At 32.9% G+C, this 15,570-nt stretch overlaps 1 protein-coding gene across 1 annotated transcript in view; it reads right to left on the bottom strand.

Moving 5' to 3' along the window:
* Nucleotides 1-424: 424 nt before the first annotated feature.
* The window catches only part of LOC118202394 (leucine-rich repeats and immunoglobulin-like domains protein 3), a 33,919-nt gene continuing 18,773 nt past the window's right edge, over nucleotides 425-15,570 (bottom strand). Inside the window, exons 2-5 of the mRNA XM_035374572.2 lie at nucleotides 15,037-15,318; nucleotides 11,009-11,131; nucleotides 5,637-5,795; nucleotides 425-1,277 (exon numbers count right to left, since the gene is read on the bottom strand). Of these exons, the coding sequence (XP_035230463.1) occupies nucleotides 1,255-1,277; nucleotides 5,637-5,795; nucleotides 11,009-11,131; nucleotides 15,037-15,318 (587 nt within the window). The 3' untranslated portion in view covers nucleotides 425-1,254. The remainder of the gene's footprint in view (nucleotides 1,278-5,636; nucleotides 5,796-11,008; nucleotides 11,132-15,036; nucleotides 15,319-15,570) is intronic.

Here is a 15,570-nt window from a genome sequence, read left to right as displayed (position 1 = left end):
AAAAACTAACTTTATTGAAGTTTAATTCAATTAAAATAATTTACCATTTTAGCCTTACTAAAATGTAATAAGGTTATTTTCTTCAAGTGCGTGAAGCCTTTCTTAGAGCATGAATTCTGAAATGATGGCGTAGCGTTGATGAGTCCTTAGTAGTACAACAAGCAAACTGATAGACAGCGCCACGTTTTGGCATTATTTAGAACTAAAAATTGCATTTATATAGAAAATGATTTAAATATATCATTCAAATATGTTCAAGACATGCATGTTTTAGCAATCTAGTATGAAATCTAATATAATTTAATATATTTTAAGAAATTACTTTTGTTTGAAAAAAAAATGATGCTTGTATTTTGCGCACAAATATTATTTCATATGAACAATATAAGGTATGAAGTTAATAGTCAAAACAATAATTAATAGAGATACACTTTTTAAATCAAAAACATTCTTCAATACACAGCGCTTAGACAGCATATACAGTGCGAAAATAACAATTAGCTTCTACAATGCAAATTTGTAAGTATTTTTTTCGAAATATAAGTATTTTTTTCTGTTATGTTAATACAAATCTAGATATATATTTATGAAATCTTTCCCCATATACAAGATACAATGCTAGAAATTTCGCGCATGAAGTTTATACAAATGCTGGTAATATTGTAACGAATTGTAAGCAATGTAAAGAGAAGGACATTATCAATACACTGATAAAACATACTGTGTACGAAAGAACCCCTATAATTAACCTAATTATAACACTGAAGTTTATTCTTGTACAAAAAAAAAATGACGTGAAAAAACTATTCAAAACGCTTCAACGAAATTTTTAAGTGAAAGATTTAGCGCAGCTTCAGTTTATGAAAAAGAAACGGCGAGAAATTAAGTTCAGAATATTTCTTAGTTACATTGTAAATTATTCAAAATATTTAAAGGAAAAAGTTCGAAAAAATAATCAACCTCCTTTCATAACGATCATAAAACTTCTTTCCATAAATATTTAATGACAGAGGTATATGGTGCGAAATATGGTGCTTTCGCAATTTTTAACCAAATTACTTGATGTGTATAAAATTTTCCGGCTTTTTGAATATCCATGTACAAACTGTTAAGATGATTTGTTCATCGCGTAAGAGATTTCCATTGTGTACCAACAACCCATAAGCAAAGCTTCATTAAACCGGCATAAAAAGGAATGGTATACTTATAATGAAGCAACAACTGACGTTATGCAGATCTGGAAGCTTTCCTCTCTTAGCATATTTCAGTTTCTGAAGCTGAAAGCAGAAAAATGAATATTTTCATGTACTAACATATTCAGTAGATCTAATTAATAAACTTAATAAATATATTAATAATGAATTCGGCTTAAAACTGTAGTACGCTGAAAAAAATTGGGAAAATTCTTAGGGAATCCTGTTTTAGTCATGTAATTGATAACATGAGAAAAAAGTAAATCAATTTAACATTTGTGTTTGTAAACAAACTAACATAACGAGTGTTTTTGTAAACATAATGAGATTTGAATCGTTTCATTAATTTTTCATTTTTCTCGATCATTAAGTTTACTAATTTCGAGAGCACTTTCACTGACAGATGGTAAAGAAAACCAACCAATTTTAGTACATCCAAAGTTAAAAAGACTCGTTACGCAACTTGAGAACTAAGCTCGGTTTCATTACTTAATAAAACATTAGTACTAGTACAATAATACTTCATTTGTTAAGAGTCTTTAAATAAATTCAGGAAACGAGTAGATTCTGAGACAAAAATATTGAAGCCACACAAGCTGCATAAGAACATAATAAACAATCAAACTGACAACTTGGATTCAGAAGACTTAAACGAAGTTGCAAACAGAGCTTGCAGAGCTTGATAGTGCAAATTTATAAATAAATAATAAACGATAAATGCATTCAATTCTCATCATATATCCCTGGTCTTACGAAAATGAATTCATTTTATTCAATTAATAAAGAAAACATTAAACTAATGATAAATCATCCTTTTGTTTTTAAAGCAAAAGTTATCCTTTAATACATTTACAGAACGGTTATTTTGCTTTATTTCATTGCAATAGAATGTTCTAAATAAAAGTATGCCCAAGCATGATTTGTGTTGCTATTATTAACGTCACGCTATTTTGTAGTAATGTTACATGTGCTAAAATGCAGAATGCTACATCACATTTATATAGTATCTAGTATATACCTATATGCACATCATCTATTTTATATACTATTAATTGCAGTGTTGTGTTGACAGTCGATTTGGGTACACTTTTATCTGGGCCACTATGAATCTTCATGGATTGTTCACTCGTGAAATTCCTTTTGTTTCTCGTACGATAAAAATTTGAAACTTTATACTATGCTATTAAACAAAGATTTAGGCGAATTTCTTTTATTTTTGAGAAAATTAGTTTTACGCATTTTCATAATATAAAAAATTGTTATGGTTTGTCAAATATTAATTTACCTTCCATCTAAAGTCAATATTTCTGTTCAGATATTTCAAGTTTCTTTCAGAACTATTCTCTTCTGTATTAATGAGAAAATCGAAATTTGTACAATATATAAGGCACGAAATTTTAATACTACAGAACGTCTCATACAAAGGTAAAATTAAGTTACATTTTTAGTCTCTACCTTAATAAAGCATTTGTATAATAGCTTTCTGCTATTTATACTTTAATTATTCACCCACGAATGATAAAACGCGATAATCTCGAAATAAATATTTAAATTTATTTAATACTGGAAAACAATGAAAATATCATTTCTAGTACATCTAGTACAAATATTGTGAAATAAAAAAATAACAGTTTTTCTGTAAATATGAAACGTTAAAAACATTTATGCTTAATTTTTCAAAATATGCTTCATCATGCTAATTTTCCAAACATGTTTTATTATTCTCATATGCTTATTTAACGTCAATTTGCTCTAAATAAGTTCGTCAATGTCAAATACTTAAAAACATGTTGTAGAGTAATTAGGTTATTTTGAAGCAGGCGAGGTAAAAAATGTGCACTGCCCTCCCCGGGACTCGAAACCTAGACCTCTCCAATATGTGTCGAATGTGCTTCCAGTTACACCACGAAGACATGAGGAAAGGTGGCAAAATAAAAACGTAAGTCTGAAAAATTAAAAGATTAATTTCATAAAACTTTTAACATAATATAATAAATACAAATGAGCTATGGCGATAAAATGTTCTGAAACTGTACCTGACATGGAAAAAAACATAGGAACTTAAAATTTGTTGATAATAATATTTTCTTACATCAACAATAAAATATTCAAATGAAGTAATTTAGAAGAGAAATTTCGAATATTTTCAATTCTGTTATTTCTGATGATCAGATAATTAATTAGTCCAAGTTTAACAAACGTATGTAATATATTAAAGTCCAGTTTTATATTAGAACTAGGGGGCAAGCCCGGCCAGATAAGCGGCCTGCTGCCAAAGTAAAATTTCTATGTATATCTGAAAAGAAAATACATAAAAACATTTCAGTAGGAAATGTTTCAGCTTTTTTTTCCTTGATTCACAATTTTCGCCCATACAAAATAGGGTTTTAACGATGTTGTCGTACAGACACTCTGTGACTATAAAACTGCTACTTTGTGTACTGCTTCAATTCTGAATCCTTGATCATTATGAGGAAAGAAAATTACATACGTCATCGGTTCCAAGTTCGGATTTAAGGTACTGATATTAATGATACCAACACTCCCATTTGATAGAGGAACGTTAATTTTATTCAACTTAATTTTCGTTTCGAGCGTTGTAACGTCCTTTGTGCTCAACCTGTAACAAAAGTTCGCCCTTGATGTACACATGGATAACAGGCATTTCTATATTGGCACCGAAAGAAGCAAAACTAAGAAGACAGTTATAGGCACGTATGTTAGCAAAAAAAAAACCTTCCTATAATTGAAAGTTCCCATCCATTAAATTACGCCATTATTCTGGATATTTTCTTTCAGCTTTTACAATTTTCCCTTTGTGACAGCTAGTGCACGTAACTTCCGTGTTCCTTTCTCCTCGAAAGAAATATCCACTGCAGAGATCGCAACAAGCTTCCATTGAACCGACACTGTGGTCAACGTAAACTTCGAGTCCACATCTTCCTGCATTCTGAAGAGTGTCACGTGAATATCGTGCTGTAATTATGCAGACCCTGTCTTCTCGTATAGCCATTGTTTCTTCAGATCGGACTTTTCTATTATGTGAAGTGTCTTGCGTTCGTCGTTTAGTGGCATCCTGTTCTAACTCTTCTATACGAACTTGACTATGATATCTTATGTCTACTTGCAACTTCTGTCTCTTCATCACGCATATTCTGTTGACGTTCCACTTGTCTGATGAGCTTTCTACTCGTTTCTGCTTCAGTTTCTTGAACACGCCTATTTTCTTGGATTTCTCATTATCTACTGAACCTCCTACTTGTTTTTGCTCCAGTTTCCTGAGCACGTAACGTTTCTTGAATTTCTGCTTGTTTGCTATATAATAATATATTTAATGTTTGACAATGCTATTTTTGTAAAACAAACGTTTTATTAACAAACTTTGACTTGAAAGCAATGAGTGATAACACTTTGAAATAAAGCAGATTTTTATCTCCAGCAAGTGCAACTGTTGCCCCTCGAAAATAATAAGTGCGAAAATTAGCGTTTTTGGAATTTTTAATTAATATATCGATTGATTAAAGTCGTACAAAGATGATAATTGTCGAAATAACTTCCCATGAATTTTTGGAATTCGGGGGGGGGGTCACCTTTCTTGTAACAACACGCCATTCCAGAAGAGATAATGACACAAAAAAAAAAAAAAAAAAAAAAAAAAAAAAAAAAAAAAGAGACTTACACAGATTTTATTAGTACAGATTATCAACCTTAAATATATTTGTAGTTTTAAAACGTTACTTTGTGAGTTAGTCGTACTTATTCTTTAATTCCTTTACTTTCATTGAGTAGAACCTCTTCTGCATCAGAATTTGTTAAATTAATTCAGATTCGTCAACAACTTGGTTTCCTAGATCGCAAGAAGTTTGCAGTCAAATCTTTGAATACTGTACCTGTTCTGAACGTTTGTTAATATGAAAATATTTATATGGCTAAGAATTGCAGATAATGATTTTAAATAGTGTGAGCAATCTGAAAACACCATATGCGAAAATAAACAAACTTCAATTTTTGAAATACAAATAAGTTCTTCACTGTGAGAAATTTTTCCATAAAATATGTTACACCCAGAACGTCGCATATTTATTGATCCTTATAAATTATCTGCTAGAGAAAAATAAGCCAACATCAAATGTATTGACAAAAAATATATGAAAACATCCATTAAATCCAAAATATAACTTGATTTTATTTGTGTGTAAGATTCTGGAAGAAAGTATTAAATAACATTAAATATTTCAAATCATTTGTATTTATCTATTATTTTGTTGCCGAAATTATTATACTGAGGCATCAGTATTATGGAAATAATCCTAATTTATGGAATATGAGATAGATAACTTTCACATTTTTCATTAGACACATACACACATACACATCATACACACGTATATATTTTAAGCAACTGCTAAAATATACATAACATTTTTAAAAATGGTAACTCACCAATCACTTTGATTTTGATACGGCTGCTAATCGAAGAGACTTCATTTCCAGCTGAACATTCATATTCTCCCGTATCTTCCATTCCAGCTGCCTTTAAGATTAGAGTGCCGACTCCAGATTTTAAATTCACAATATGTCTTGTAAACTCTGGATTATGTGCTGTTATTTAAACACGAAATAAAACACGTTTAATGAATTGCTAATACACATATCCAAAAGTTAAACCTATTTTACCATGTATTTATATACTGGATATATATATATATGTTTGGAATGACAGTTACTGAAGTTTAATCTACAATCATCAAAATACATTTAATATGGAGCATGTTCTCCTCCTATGAAGTAAAAGAATGAAAACAACAAGAGAACTCATCTATAATACTTAAGTCAAAGGAAGCCTTGAGCACCATCATTCCAATGGCTCGAAAATTGCACCTGACATTTAATGTAAGATGGCTTAAATGCATCAACTACTTTACCATCTCTTCATCAGGATGTTGCAGCATAATATACCACAGGGAATGGACCAATATTAAACTTAAAAGTGAAGGAATAGAATACGTAAGTAAGCAGCCAGGGCGACATGGTCTCACACCAGCTCTCTGCTTATAAGCCACAGTGGACTTTTTTATTTGTATTCATTTAATGTCCTGTATTCGACATCTTTTTTTGCTTTATTCAAATAAGAATCTTCTAATAAGCTCATCCAGTGAGTATCTTCAAATTATAGAAAATTGTAGTAACTGAAAGAGGTCTATCCCTTATTAACATAGGGTTAACGCAAGTAGCTTTCGGAAAAAGTCTATTACAAGAATGCACGTACACTCCTGGTCAATTCAAAACGCAACACGAAGAAGGACAAGAGATATCAAAGAAAATTTTATTTCAGAGACTATACACATTATCAATGTTAACCCATTAGCCGCTGGTGTTGCGTTGACGCAACGGTCAAAATAAATGCGTATATAAGTATAACTACCTAAGATATTTTATACCAGCAGATGATTTTGAGTAGGGAATATTATGAAGATTATTTCTGTAAAAAATATTTGCCTTCAACAATCATTTTGCTTATAATAATTAATCTCATACTTTAAGCAAAATTTTCGACCGGGTATTTTTGCTGAAAATATTTAACGAAAGAATCGCCGTCTCTATGAGTGATCTATTTTTAGTCAAGGTCACCGTTTATCAGAACATTACATAAGTCAGATGTTTATATTTGTGTTGGGAAGAAAGGGAAAACAGGTGTTGCGTTGACGCAACATCAGCAGGAAACGGGTAGTCAATCTCTTTTTTTACTCATTCCTTTCAATGTTCTGGTTGTTTAAAAAATGCCTAGAACGAGGTATCATACTTTAGAAGAAGCCCTTCAAAGATTTTTTGATAAAGAAATAGATGATGATAATTTTAATAATGACCGGAATGAAACTTATATTGTTGTTGTTCCCCCAGAAATTGCAGAGGCTAATGTCGAAGAAGAAAGGAATGGCAATGTTTTAAATAATGATAATGATATTTTACCAAATGATACTGCTGAGGAAGTTGAAATTCACGTAAGAAGTAAGTTTCAGCCTTCTAAAAGCAGTCAGCAGATTTCAGAAGACTGAAATCTTGAAGTGGATAAAAAAGGAACTGTTAGTTATGTCTCAGGAAGAGCATGAAGAAAGAGATAGAAGAGTAATTATAAAAGACAAAACACAAGGTAAAACTAGTGCACAGATTTTTCGATTTTCTTTTTGGTTTAGACATTTACTCTCTTCTCTTTGAACAGACAAATATATATACGTTAAAAAAAAAACAGAATTTATTGCATCTGAAGCCTATATGAGAAGACTTATTGGAATATTATTGCTTACAGGATATCATTCTTTACCTCAAGAGAAAATGTATTGGTCTTTTGATAAGGACATTTCTGTTCCTGTTGTACGAGAATTGATATCACGTTTGCAGTACAGGAATATGAAGCAGAATTTGCATTTGACAATACTGATAAATTATATGAGGTGAGACCGTATCTAAACTTACCAAATATCACCACTTTTTACTACTGGAAATATAAAGTCTCTTTTAGATTTCAGACGCGAGAATGCATTATTCCTTTTGCAAACTCCTATTGAGAGTGTAGAATTAGCCAGAAATAGATCAGCAATAAGAAGTCCAAGTACATTCAGCATTGAAAAACCATTGCATGGAGATGGTAGACATTTTATGGTAAAGTCCGTTGATAACAAAAGACTTTGTTGTAAAGATTACCATAGCCAGACTGTTTATAGATGTAAAGTATGTAATGTAGCTTTACATCATGATTGCAATCAAGCTTTTCATGCTTAAATCTTTCAAATGAAATAATCTTTATTTGTAAAAGAAATACAACGTATATTTTAAAATTAAATTAATTACAAGTAAAGTGATTTGTAGATTTATAAGACTTTATACAGCTAAAAAGTAATCCTGCGCTTTACTTAAAAGAAACATCACACGAGTACAATCCTACTCACTAAACATCCGTAGTCTTTTTCCGCTGACGTTGCGCGAACGCAACACTCGCTTTTTCCACAGGTAAGAGCATTTTTTTTATTTTCAATGTAAATTTATGTTATAAATGCTTATTTAATATTTGTTATTATTTTCATGAGAAAAGAAACATTCCTTGTAGTTTTGGCGGTTAATAGGTTAATTGATTTGAAACACATCCTTCTTTGAGGTGAAGAAGGTGAGAAATCAGTAAAGAGTGACTGTACTATTTTTAAGTGCCATGCTAAATTAAGTCGGAACGTTTACTTTTGTCAAATTTACCTTCAGAAGTGATCCGAGTATATCGGCTAATAGAATCTCTAACATATGATTCCTCTTCATATATTCATATCTGTTACCGAAAAAAATGCTCTTAAAGATACTTTTGTCAAAATAAATTATGTGCGGCCAATTCAAGTAAAGGTAAGTAACGGTATCTCTTTTCATTCTACACTCTAAACAAGCTTATCCAGACGTTCTCGATACCTAACAATAGCTTCACGGAATCACTTCTGCAGCCATAGCATACCATTTTGGAACGAATATGAGAACCCAATACGACACTTGAGATTATCGAACTTCGAGTAATCCCTCTTTCGTTTTGATAACTAAATCGAGATTATATATGTGGTATAGGCAAAGTAGTTCTATTCAACAAATATTTCACATCATTTACTGACAGTGATTAATGACGGCCTTTAGTCGGGTTTATAAAGATTACTTAGTTTACGTAAGTATCACCTACCATCTATTAAATATGTAAATAATCTAAACTTTGCAAATACTGTAAATGTTTTCATCTGTTTCTTATGTAGTAGTAAAAAGTGTTTTAAGCTTGGATATGGGTGTACATACACAATAATTTGGGCTTAGTTATGAACTATCGATTCGTGTTTACAAAAGCATACAGAAATAACAGCATCTAAATAGAATGGTATTATATTCATTTCTCTGTTACAAGCCCTTAAAATAATATGAATTTCACTAGACACGAATTCCTAAAAGCTGCATAATTTTTATGAAATTTATTCATCAGTCATGTTTTAAGTAAATTATTAGTGAGTATTGCTTAGTAATAAAAACAGAGCTATATTCATGAAAAACATCTGACTATTTATCGTTTTCCAAAATTACCAAAAACAATTTATACTGCAAGGAAAAGGGCATAAGTCTTGACGAAGCGGTTTAAGTAAAGAACCTTACTATAAACTGAAAATTTATTATTGACAAACTAAATTATATATCATTATTTAAAATACTTGAAGTTCCATTGCAGTATATTTTAATTATATCACACTGCATAATTTAAGCGAATTAAATCTACGAAAATATAAGCATCAACCATTGAAATGTATCACATACTTTAAATGGTTTTTGAAGTCAAACTGAGTGATCACTAATACATGCATATGGAGGACAAAATAATGCGAACACCTGTGAAAAAGTATGACGTATTTCACACCTGCAGTACAGCCGCGCCACCTGCAACAGAAGTCTGCCACCTAGTGAGAGTGAAAAGGAAGATATCAGTCTTTCAATAGCAATCACTGCGTTGCATGCTTCGATCGAACTGCCTGTGAAAGTTGAAATGTCAGACCTGTCAAAGTTCGAAAGAGGAATGATAGTTAGAGCTCGTTTAAGTGGAGCATGGTTTACGGAAACAGCAAACCTTTGGGGGTGTGCAAGGAGTACGGTATCAGCCGTTATGACAGCGTACACGATCGAGGGTAAGCCGACGTCTTCAAAGCACAACAGTGGCCGAAAGTCAAAGCTGGCTGATAGGGATAGACGGGTCTTGAAGCGCTTAGTAGCCCGAAAGCACAAGCAATCGTTATTCGAGATAACACCCAAAATGAACAGGCATCTCTAGGACCCCATTTCAACAAAAACTGTCGAAAAGGAACTTTCTGTTGCGAACATTTATGGGAGAGTGGCAATTCGTAAACCCTTGGTGTCAGCAACTAATGCTTTCCAGCGACGCGAATGGTGCAGAGATTACAAAGCAGTGGCAACAGGTAGTATGGTCAGATAAATCGTCATTCCCCCCATTTCAGACGACTGGACGCGTTTATGTCTGCAGAACGCTCAAAGAAGCGTTTCATCCCGACTGCCTCTTGCCAAATGTGAAGCAAGGGGGTGGCGTCATTATGGAGTGGGGTACGATATCTTGGCACAGTCTTGGGCCACTTGTTATTCTGCATAGGAGGAGCATATCCAATCACTATCTAAGCATTCTAGGGCAACATGTCCAGACTGTATTCCCTGGGGAGCGGACGCTTTTTCAAGACGCCAACGGCCCTTAGGCGTATTTAAGAATGGTTCTAAAAGCATGACGATGCAACTGAACATCTCGCTTAACCCCCGCAGTCTTCGGACATGAATATTATTGAACATTTATGGGCATATTTGGAGTCCAAACTTCGTTCCCGTTTTCCATCTCCATCAGGACTTTGCGAATTAGAGACCGCTCTGCAAGAGGAATGGCTTACTATTTCTTTAAATATTGTCCATGACCTTTATGCATCTATCCCACGTAGCATTCAATCTGTACTTCAGTCAAAGGGTGGACCAACCCCCTATTAATAAAGATTTTCCATTATTTCGCAGGTGTTCGTATTATTTTGTCCTCCATCTGTATTCTAGGAAAAGGTATAGTTTACGAAATGGATATCAAGCATTGTGTTTTCTTATAAAAAATATTGCAGTCCATGCAGCAGTGTTACATATTGGTATTCAAATGTAACATTTAAGAATACTTCGTAAATAATTTTAAAATTCCATCATTTATAAGAGTTGTATAACTCAATAATATCATGATAATTCATTAAGTGTATATTTGAAAACTGACTTACTTTCATCTATTCTTTTCCAGTTAAGTTTAGGTGTAGGTAATCCTTCAGCTGCACAATCCAAGATAATATCCTTTCCAACACTTACAGTTAAATCCAAAGGTTTTTTTGTCCATTTAGGTGGAGCTAAAAGCAAGTAATACACATATGTACTAAAATGTGTCGGTTCATACATTGATAGTACTAAACTAAGTATATTAAATTAGGATACTACGTAATCTAACGAAACTAATTTCGAGTTGTATGACTTTAAGCAAATATTTATAATAAAGAGAGATGCTTTGAGAAATGGATCAAGTATTTGTCTGTTGGGTTAATTGTCCATTGATGTCTGAATTGCGAAGCTTTAAGCAATAAACAGATTTCGAACATTAAGCATCGTAAACACAAATTATTAATCAGATAACTCACAGGCAAGGTTTTGCTGCTAATTAAAGATTAAATTTTGATACAGAAATGGCCTACTAATGATTCAGTCTCTGAAATCTGTTAACAATTGTAAGCAGTCCTAGATTCTGATGTTGATGGTTCTGCATGAGAATTTAGTAATTTTTTTTAAATTTTTAATCCAACGTAAATAAAAGCCGCTTCTCTTTGTAAGGTCCTCCACTAATATTTGGAATAGATTACTTTGATTATTGTAAAACATACTAAAACGTACTCTGCCTAAGAGGAATGAATGGTTCATGTTTTTAAGGGGATATGGCCGGTATTTATGACAGTGTCTAAAAACGCCATTACCTATCCTTTATTTTTGCAACCGCTGGTTGTGGATATATACTTCTAGTTATAAAATTGTTTTAAATGGTCCGACAATTCATGTTTAGACATTTTTAATTAAAAACATAATTCTACATAAAATACGAAATCTAACCTTCTACACGTTCTTCCGGTTTCTGCAATTATTATTCTGCACCTATATTACATGCATATAGGAAATTTTCGAACTCGTTAGAAAAAATGAAAACAAAAAGTTTGACTTCCGCACGACAAAAATTGAGTGAAATATTTGATATTAAAATTGAGAAACATATTCAGACGCCGTACGCAAATTGAAGAGAAAAATGTTTGTACATAGGTTGTTTTTTTTTCAACCTATGATCGAACAGTAATGATGGCCAGGTATGCGGCAGGTGGTTGGTGTGCGTAGTAGGCGACTGCGCATCTCCCCCTCCACGTGCTCTGTCACTGGCGTATTCAACACGCCATTTTCTGTTGAGTTGCAGTCACGTAAACATGGCTGTCGCTATTGATTCTCCCGCCAAGTGTCAATTGCGAGCTGTTATTCGTTTCTTGCAGACAGAAGGGAACAGTGTACGAGAAATTCATCGAAGAATGAGTCGAGTGTATGGAAACAGCTTTATGAGTGATGGCGTTGTTCGTGAATGATGTCGAAAGTTTAAAGATGGCTGAACTGATGTGCATGATGAAGGGGGGTCAAGGACGCAAGTCTGTCGCTACAGACGACATTGTTCAACAAGTTGACCAAGCGGTTAAGCAAAATAGAAGGTTCACGATAAGTGAATTATCGATGAAATTTCCGGAAGTTTCAAGATCTTCCCTGTACTCTATCGTTACTGAACAGTTGCGCTACAGAAAAGTTTGCGCTCGCTGGGTCCCACAGATGTTGACTGACGACCACAAAACTCGCCGAATGGTTGCAGCGTTTGAGTTTCTTAACCGTTACAATACTGGAGTTTTTGAAATCCATTGTGACAGGTGATGAGACATGGGTTCAATATGACACGCCCGAAACGAAACGACAATCACAACTATGGATGCACACAAATTCTCCAAAGAGATCCACAAAATTCAAACGAAACTTTAACAACCATAAGGCAACTGTTCTTTGGGACCAAAAAGGTGTGTTGCTTGTGGAGTTTATGCAGCCTGGAACAACAATTAATGCAGATTCATATTATAAAACTTTGCGACGCTTACGGAGAGCTATTCAAAACAAACGAAGAGGCATGCTGACTTCTGGAAATGTTCTGATCCAGGACAATGCCCGTCCTCACAGCGCTCGTGTAACGCAACGGCTCCTTCAGCAATTTCAATGGGACATTTTCGAACCTCCACCATATATTCCTGACCTAGCGCCGAGTGACTTTCCTCTGTTCCCTGAATTGAAGCAGTGGCTTGGCGGGAAGCGCTTCCAAAATGACGTGGAGCTGAAAGAAACCGTCACAATTCATATCCAATGATTGGCGGGGACATTTTATGAAGAGGGTATTGCAAAGCTTGTTCACAGATATGACAAATGCCTCAATCTTCAAGGTTATTACGTAGAGAAATAACCTGTATTGTACATTACTTTTGGTAATAAAATCTTTTGTGTATATTCACCCGTCTTTTCTTTATAGCCCATCGGAGGTTGAAAAAAAATAGCCCTCGTATTTGCACATATGTAAAACATTATCGTTTAGACAAGGGCATTTGATAGCAAGAGATTACTTGACAAGCATTTCTCTGCATATTATTGTGAAAAAACATCAATCAATATATATTTTTCTTTTCATAATGGATATCTTATTTACAGATTCTTATAAAATTTGTTTTTTCAAAAATACCAGAAGGCTTCAGTACTAACACGTAGTCAACTCGTATTATTATTTCCTGTAATTAAAAATAAAAATATTTGTCCTTTAATGATTTTTTACATTTACCAGAGCATGATTCTGAAATAAAGGAACTTTATGAGAATATTAATAACGCTGTTTTAGACTTCGATAATTGATAAATTATTTGTGTGAAAATTCTTTCAGCGTACGAAATATCAAAATTATAAATTAAATACACTGCTAGAAATCACACGACAGTACCATTGAATGGTATTTAAGGGAAGAAAAATAAATCAGAATTATTCGAATTTATTTATTAATCGACTTGCAAATTGAATATCATGTCAAAAGTCGCAAATTTGAAATTAAATTTCTCAGTCAACTTTTACCGAATAGGAATAATTTTTTTATTTTGCATTATTTTCATCATTTAAAACAAACTTGTAACTCGAAGTATGTATATGTCTACGACCAACTGTTGTGAAAATAAAGACGGTTTAAGGACTTTTGTGAACACTGCAAATAAAACAAAAATCTTCCTTCGCAAAAGGCAACCAATTCCTTAAGCAATGTAAACTATTTCGTTTGACTCATATGGTGTAAGGAATTTTCTTCTTCCTCACTAGGTGCCTTCATATTATAATTCTAGACACGTCCGGCTAGCAATCGAAAAATCCGGATTTCGGATTCCAGGGAGGGTTTAGCTGATTTCTTGGCTTCAAAAAAAATTCTAAAAGTCTGTACGTAGCGGTATAGCACCTGAGTCAAAATATAGTGGATGATAATTCGTTATCACACGGATTGCTCCCTTTGTAGTCACAGCTTCAATGAGAAAGAATATAAGGAGTTTTCTCCTTGACCACTTCATCATGTAACTGGATGCACGTCCGGCTAGCAGTCGGAAGGTCCAGAGTATCATGTGCAGTGCTTCATTTATGTACAGTATATATTTCACCTACTGCATCTGTATTTTAGTGTTAAACAGTGTTTTAATAAGTTACAATGACCTTTTCCTTAGGGAAGGATTAAATAGATATTTTTTTTTATTTCTCACTGAAAACGCTCATTTGCAGTACGTCCAAGAATATAGAGCAGATTAATGATGTATACTGAGGCAGTATTGTACTTTCATTCTTTTAAATTGCAGATGAATCACGTTGTCCACCGTTCAATGGGACATATATATTTTCAAATTCGATATAGATTATCTTCCCAAGTTCATATGACAGGGCTTCGCCATGTTATAAATGTGTTTGTTTTATAATATCACAAACAATAACTCATGTTTTTCTGATTCCCGACTGCTTTTATTACACAAATCGACGAAGACGATAATAATACAAGTGTGAGTATTTATTCATAACAGCGTATAGGTAGTTTTATAAATATATATATATATTATACATAATTCCATATGAATAAATTTACAACAAAACACTCAGTTTCTTTTGTACTCTGAAACATACTCACATACAACATTCAACTGTGCGGTGAAAAGAGAATTTCCATAATCATTTTCTGCCACACAAGTGTAGTTTCCGCTAGATGAAAAGCTCACCGGATTTATGATTATGACAGAAAATTCTTTGTCTATTTTAATCACAACGTTTGAAGCAGTAGATAAATCTTTGCCATCTTTCAACCAGGAAAAGACCTTTGGAGAACCCGATGAACCAGCAAAACAAAGTGCAGAAATTTGATCACCAACAAGAACACGGGATGGGAAATAAAAGTTGCTAATCTTTGGTGCCTCTAAATATGAATGAAATAAAATAATTAATTAAAAATAGAAGCATATCTTCATTGTATGAACTGACAAAAATATTCATATTCGACCAAGTAACATAATGAAAACTAGACAAAATAAATAAATCAATAAAAACCTTTGAAATGATACTGATTAAATATATATATCATAGGCTATGTATAATAGATAATTTTGGATAGAAGATATATTTCTTAGAGACAAAGTTATCAAAAAAATAAATCACATTTATCAGAATA

This window comes from Stegodyphus dumicola, chromosome 6 (assembly GCF_044657685.1).
Source record: "Stegodyphus dumicola isolate Sdum_Otavi_A_Nest chromosome 6, ASM4465768v1".
Taxonomy (NCBI): domain Eukaryota; kingdom Metazoa; phylum Arthropoda; class Arachnida; order Araneae; family Eresidae; genus Stegodyphus; species Stegodyphus dumicola.
The sequence above is the reverse complement of the archived record's forward strand: the minus strand, read 5'-3'. Positions and strand labels throughout refer to the sequence as shown.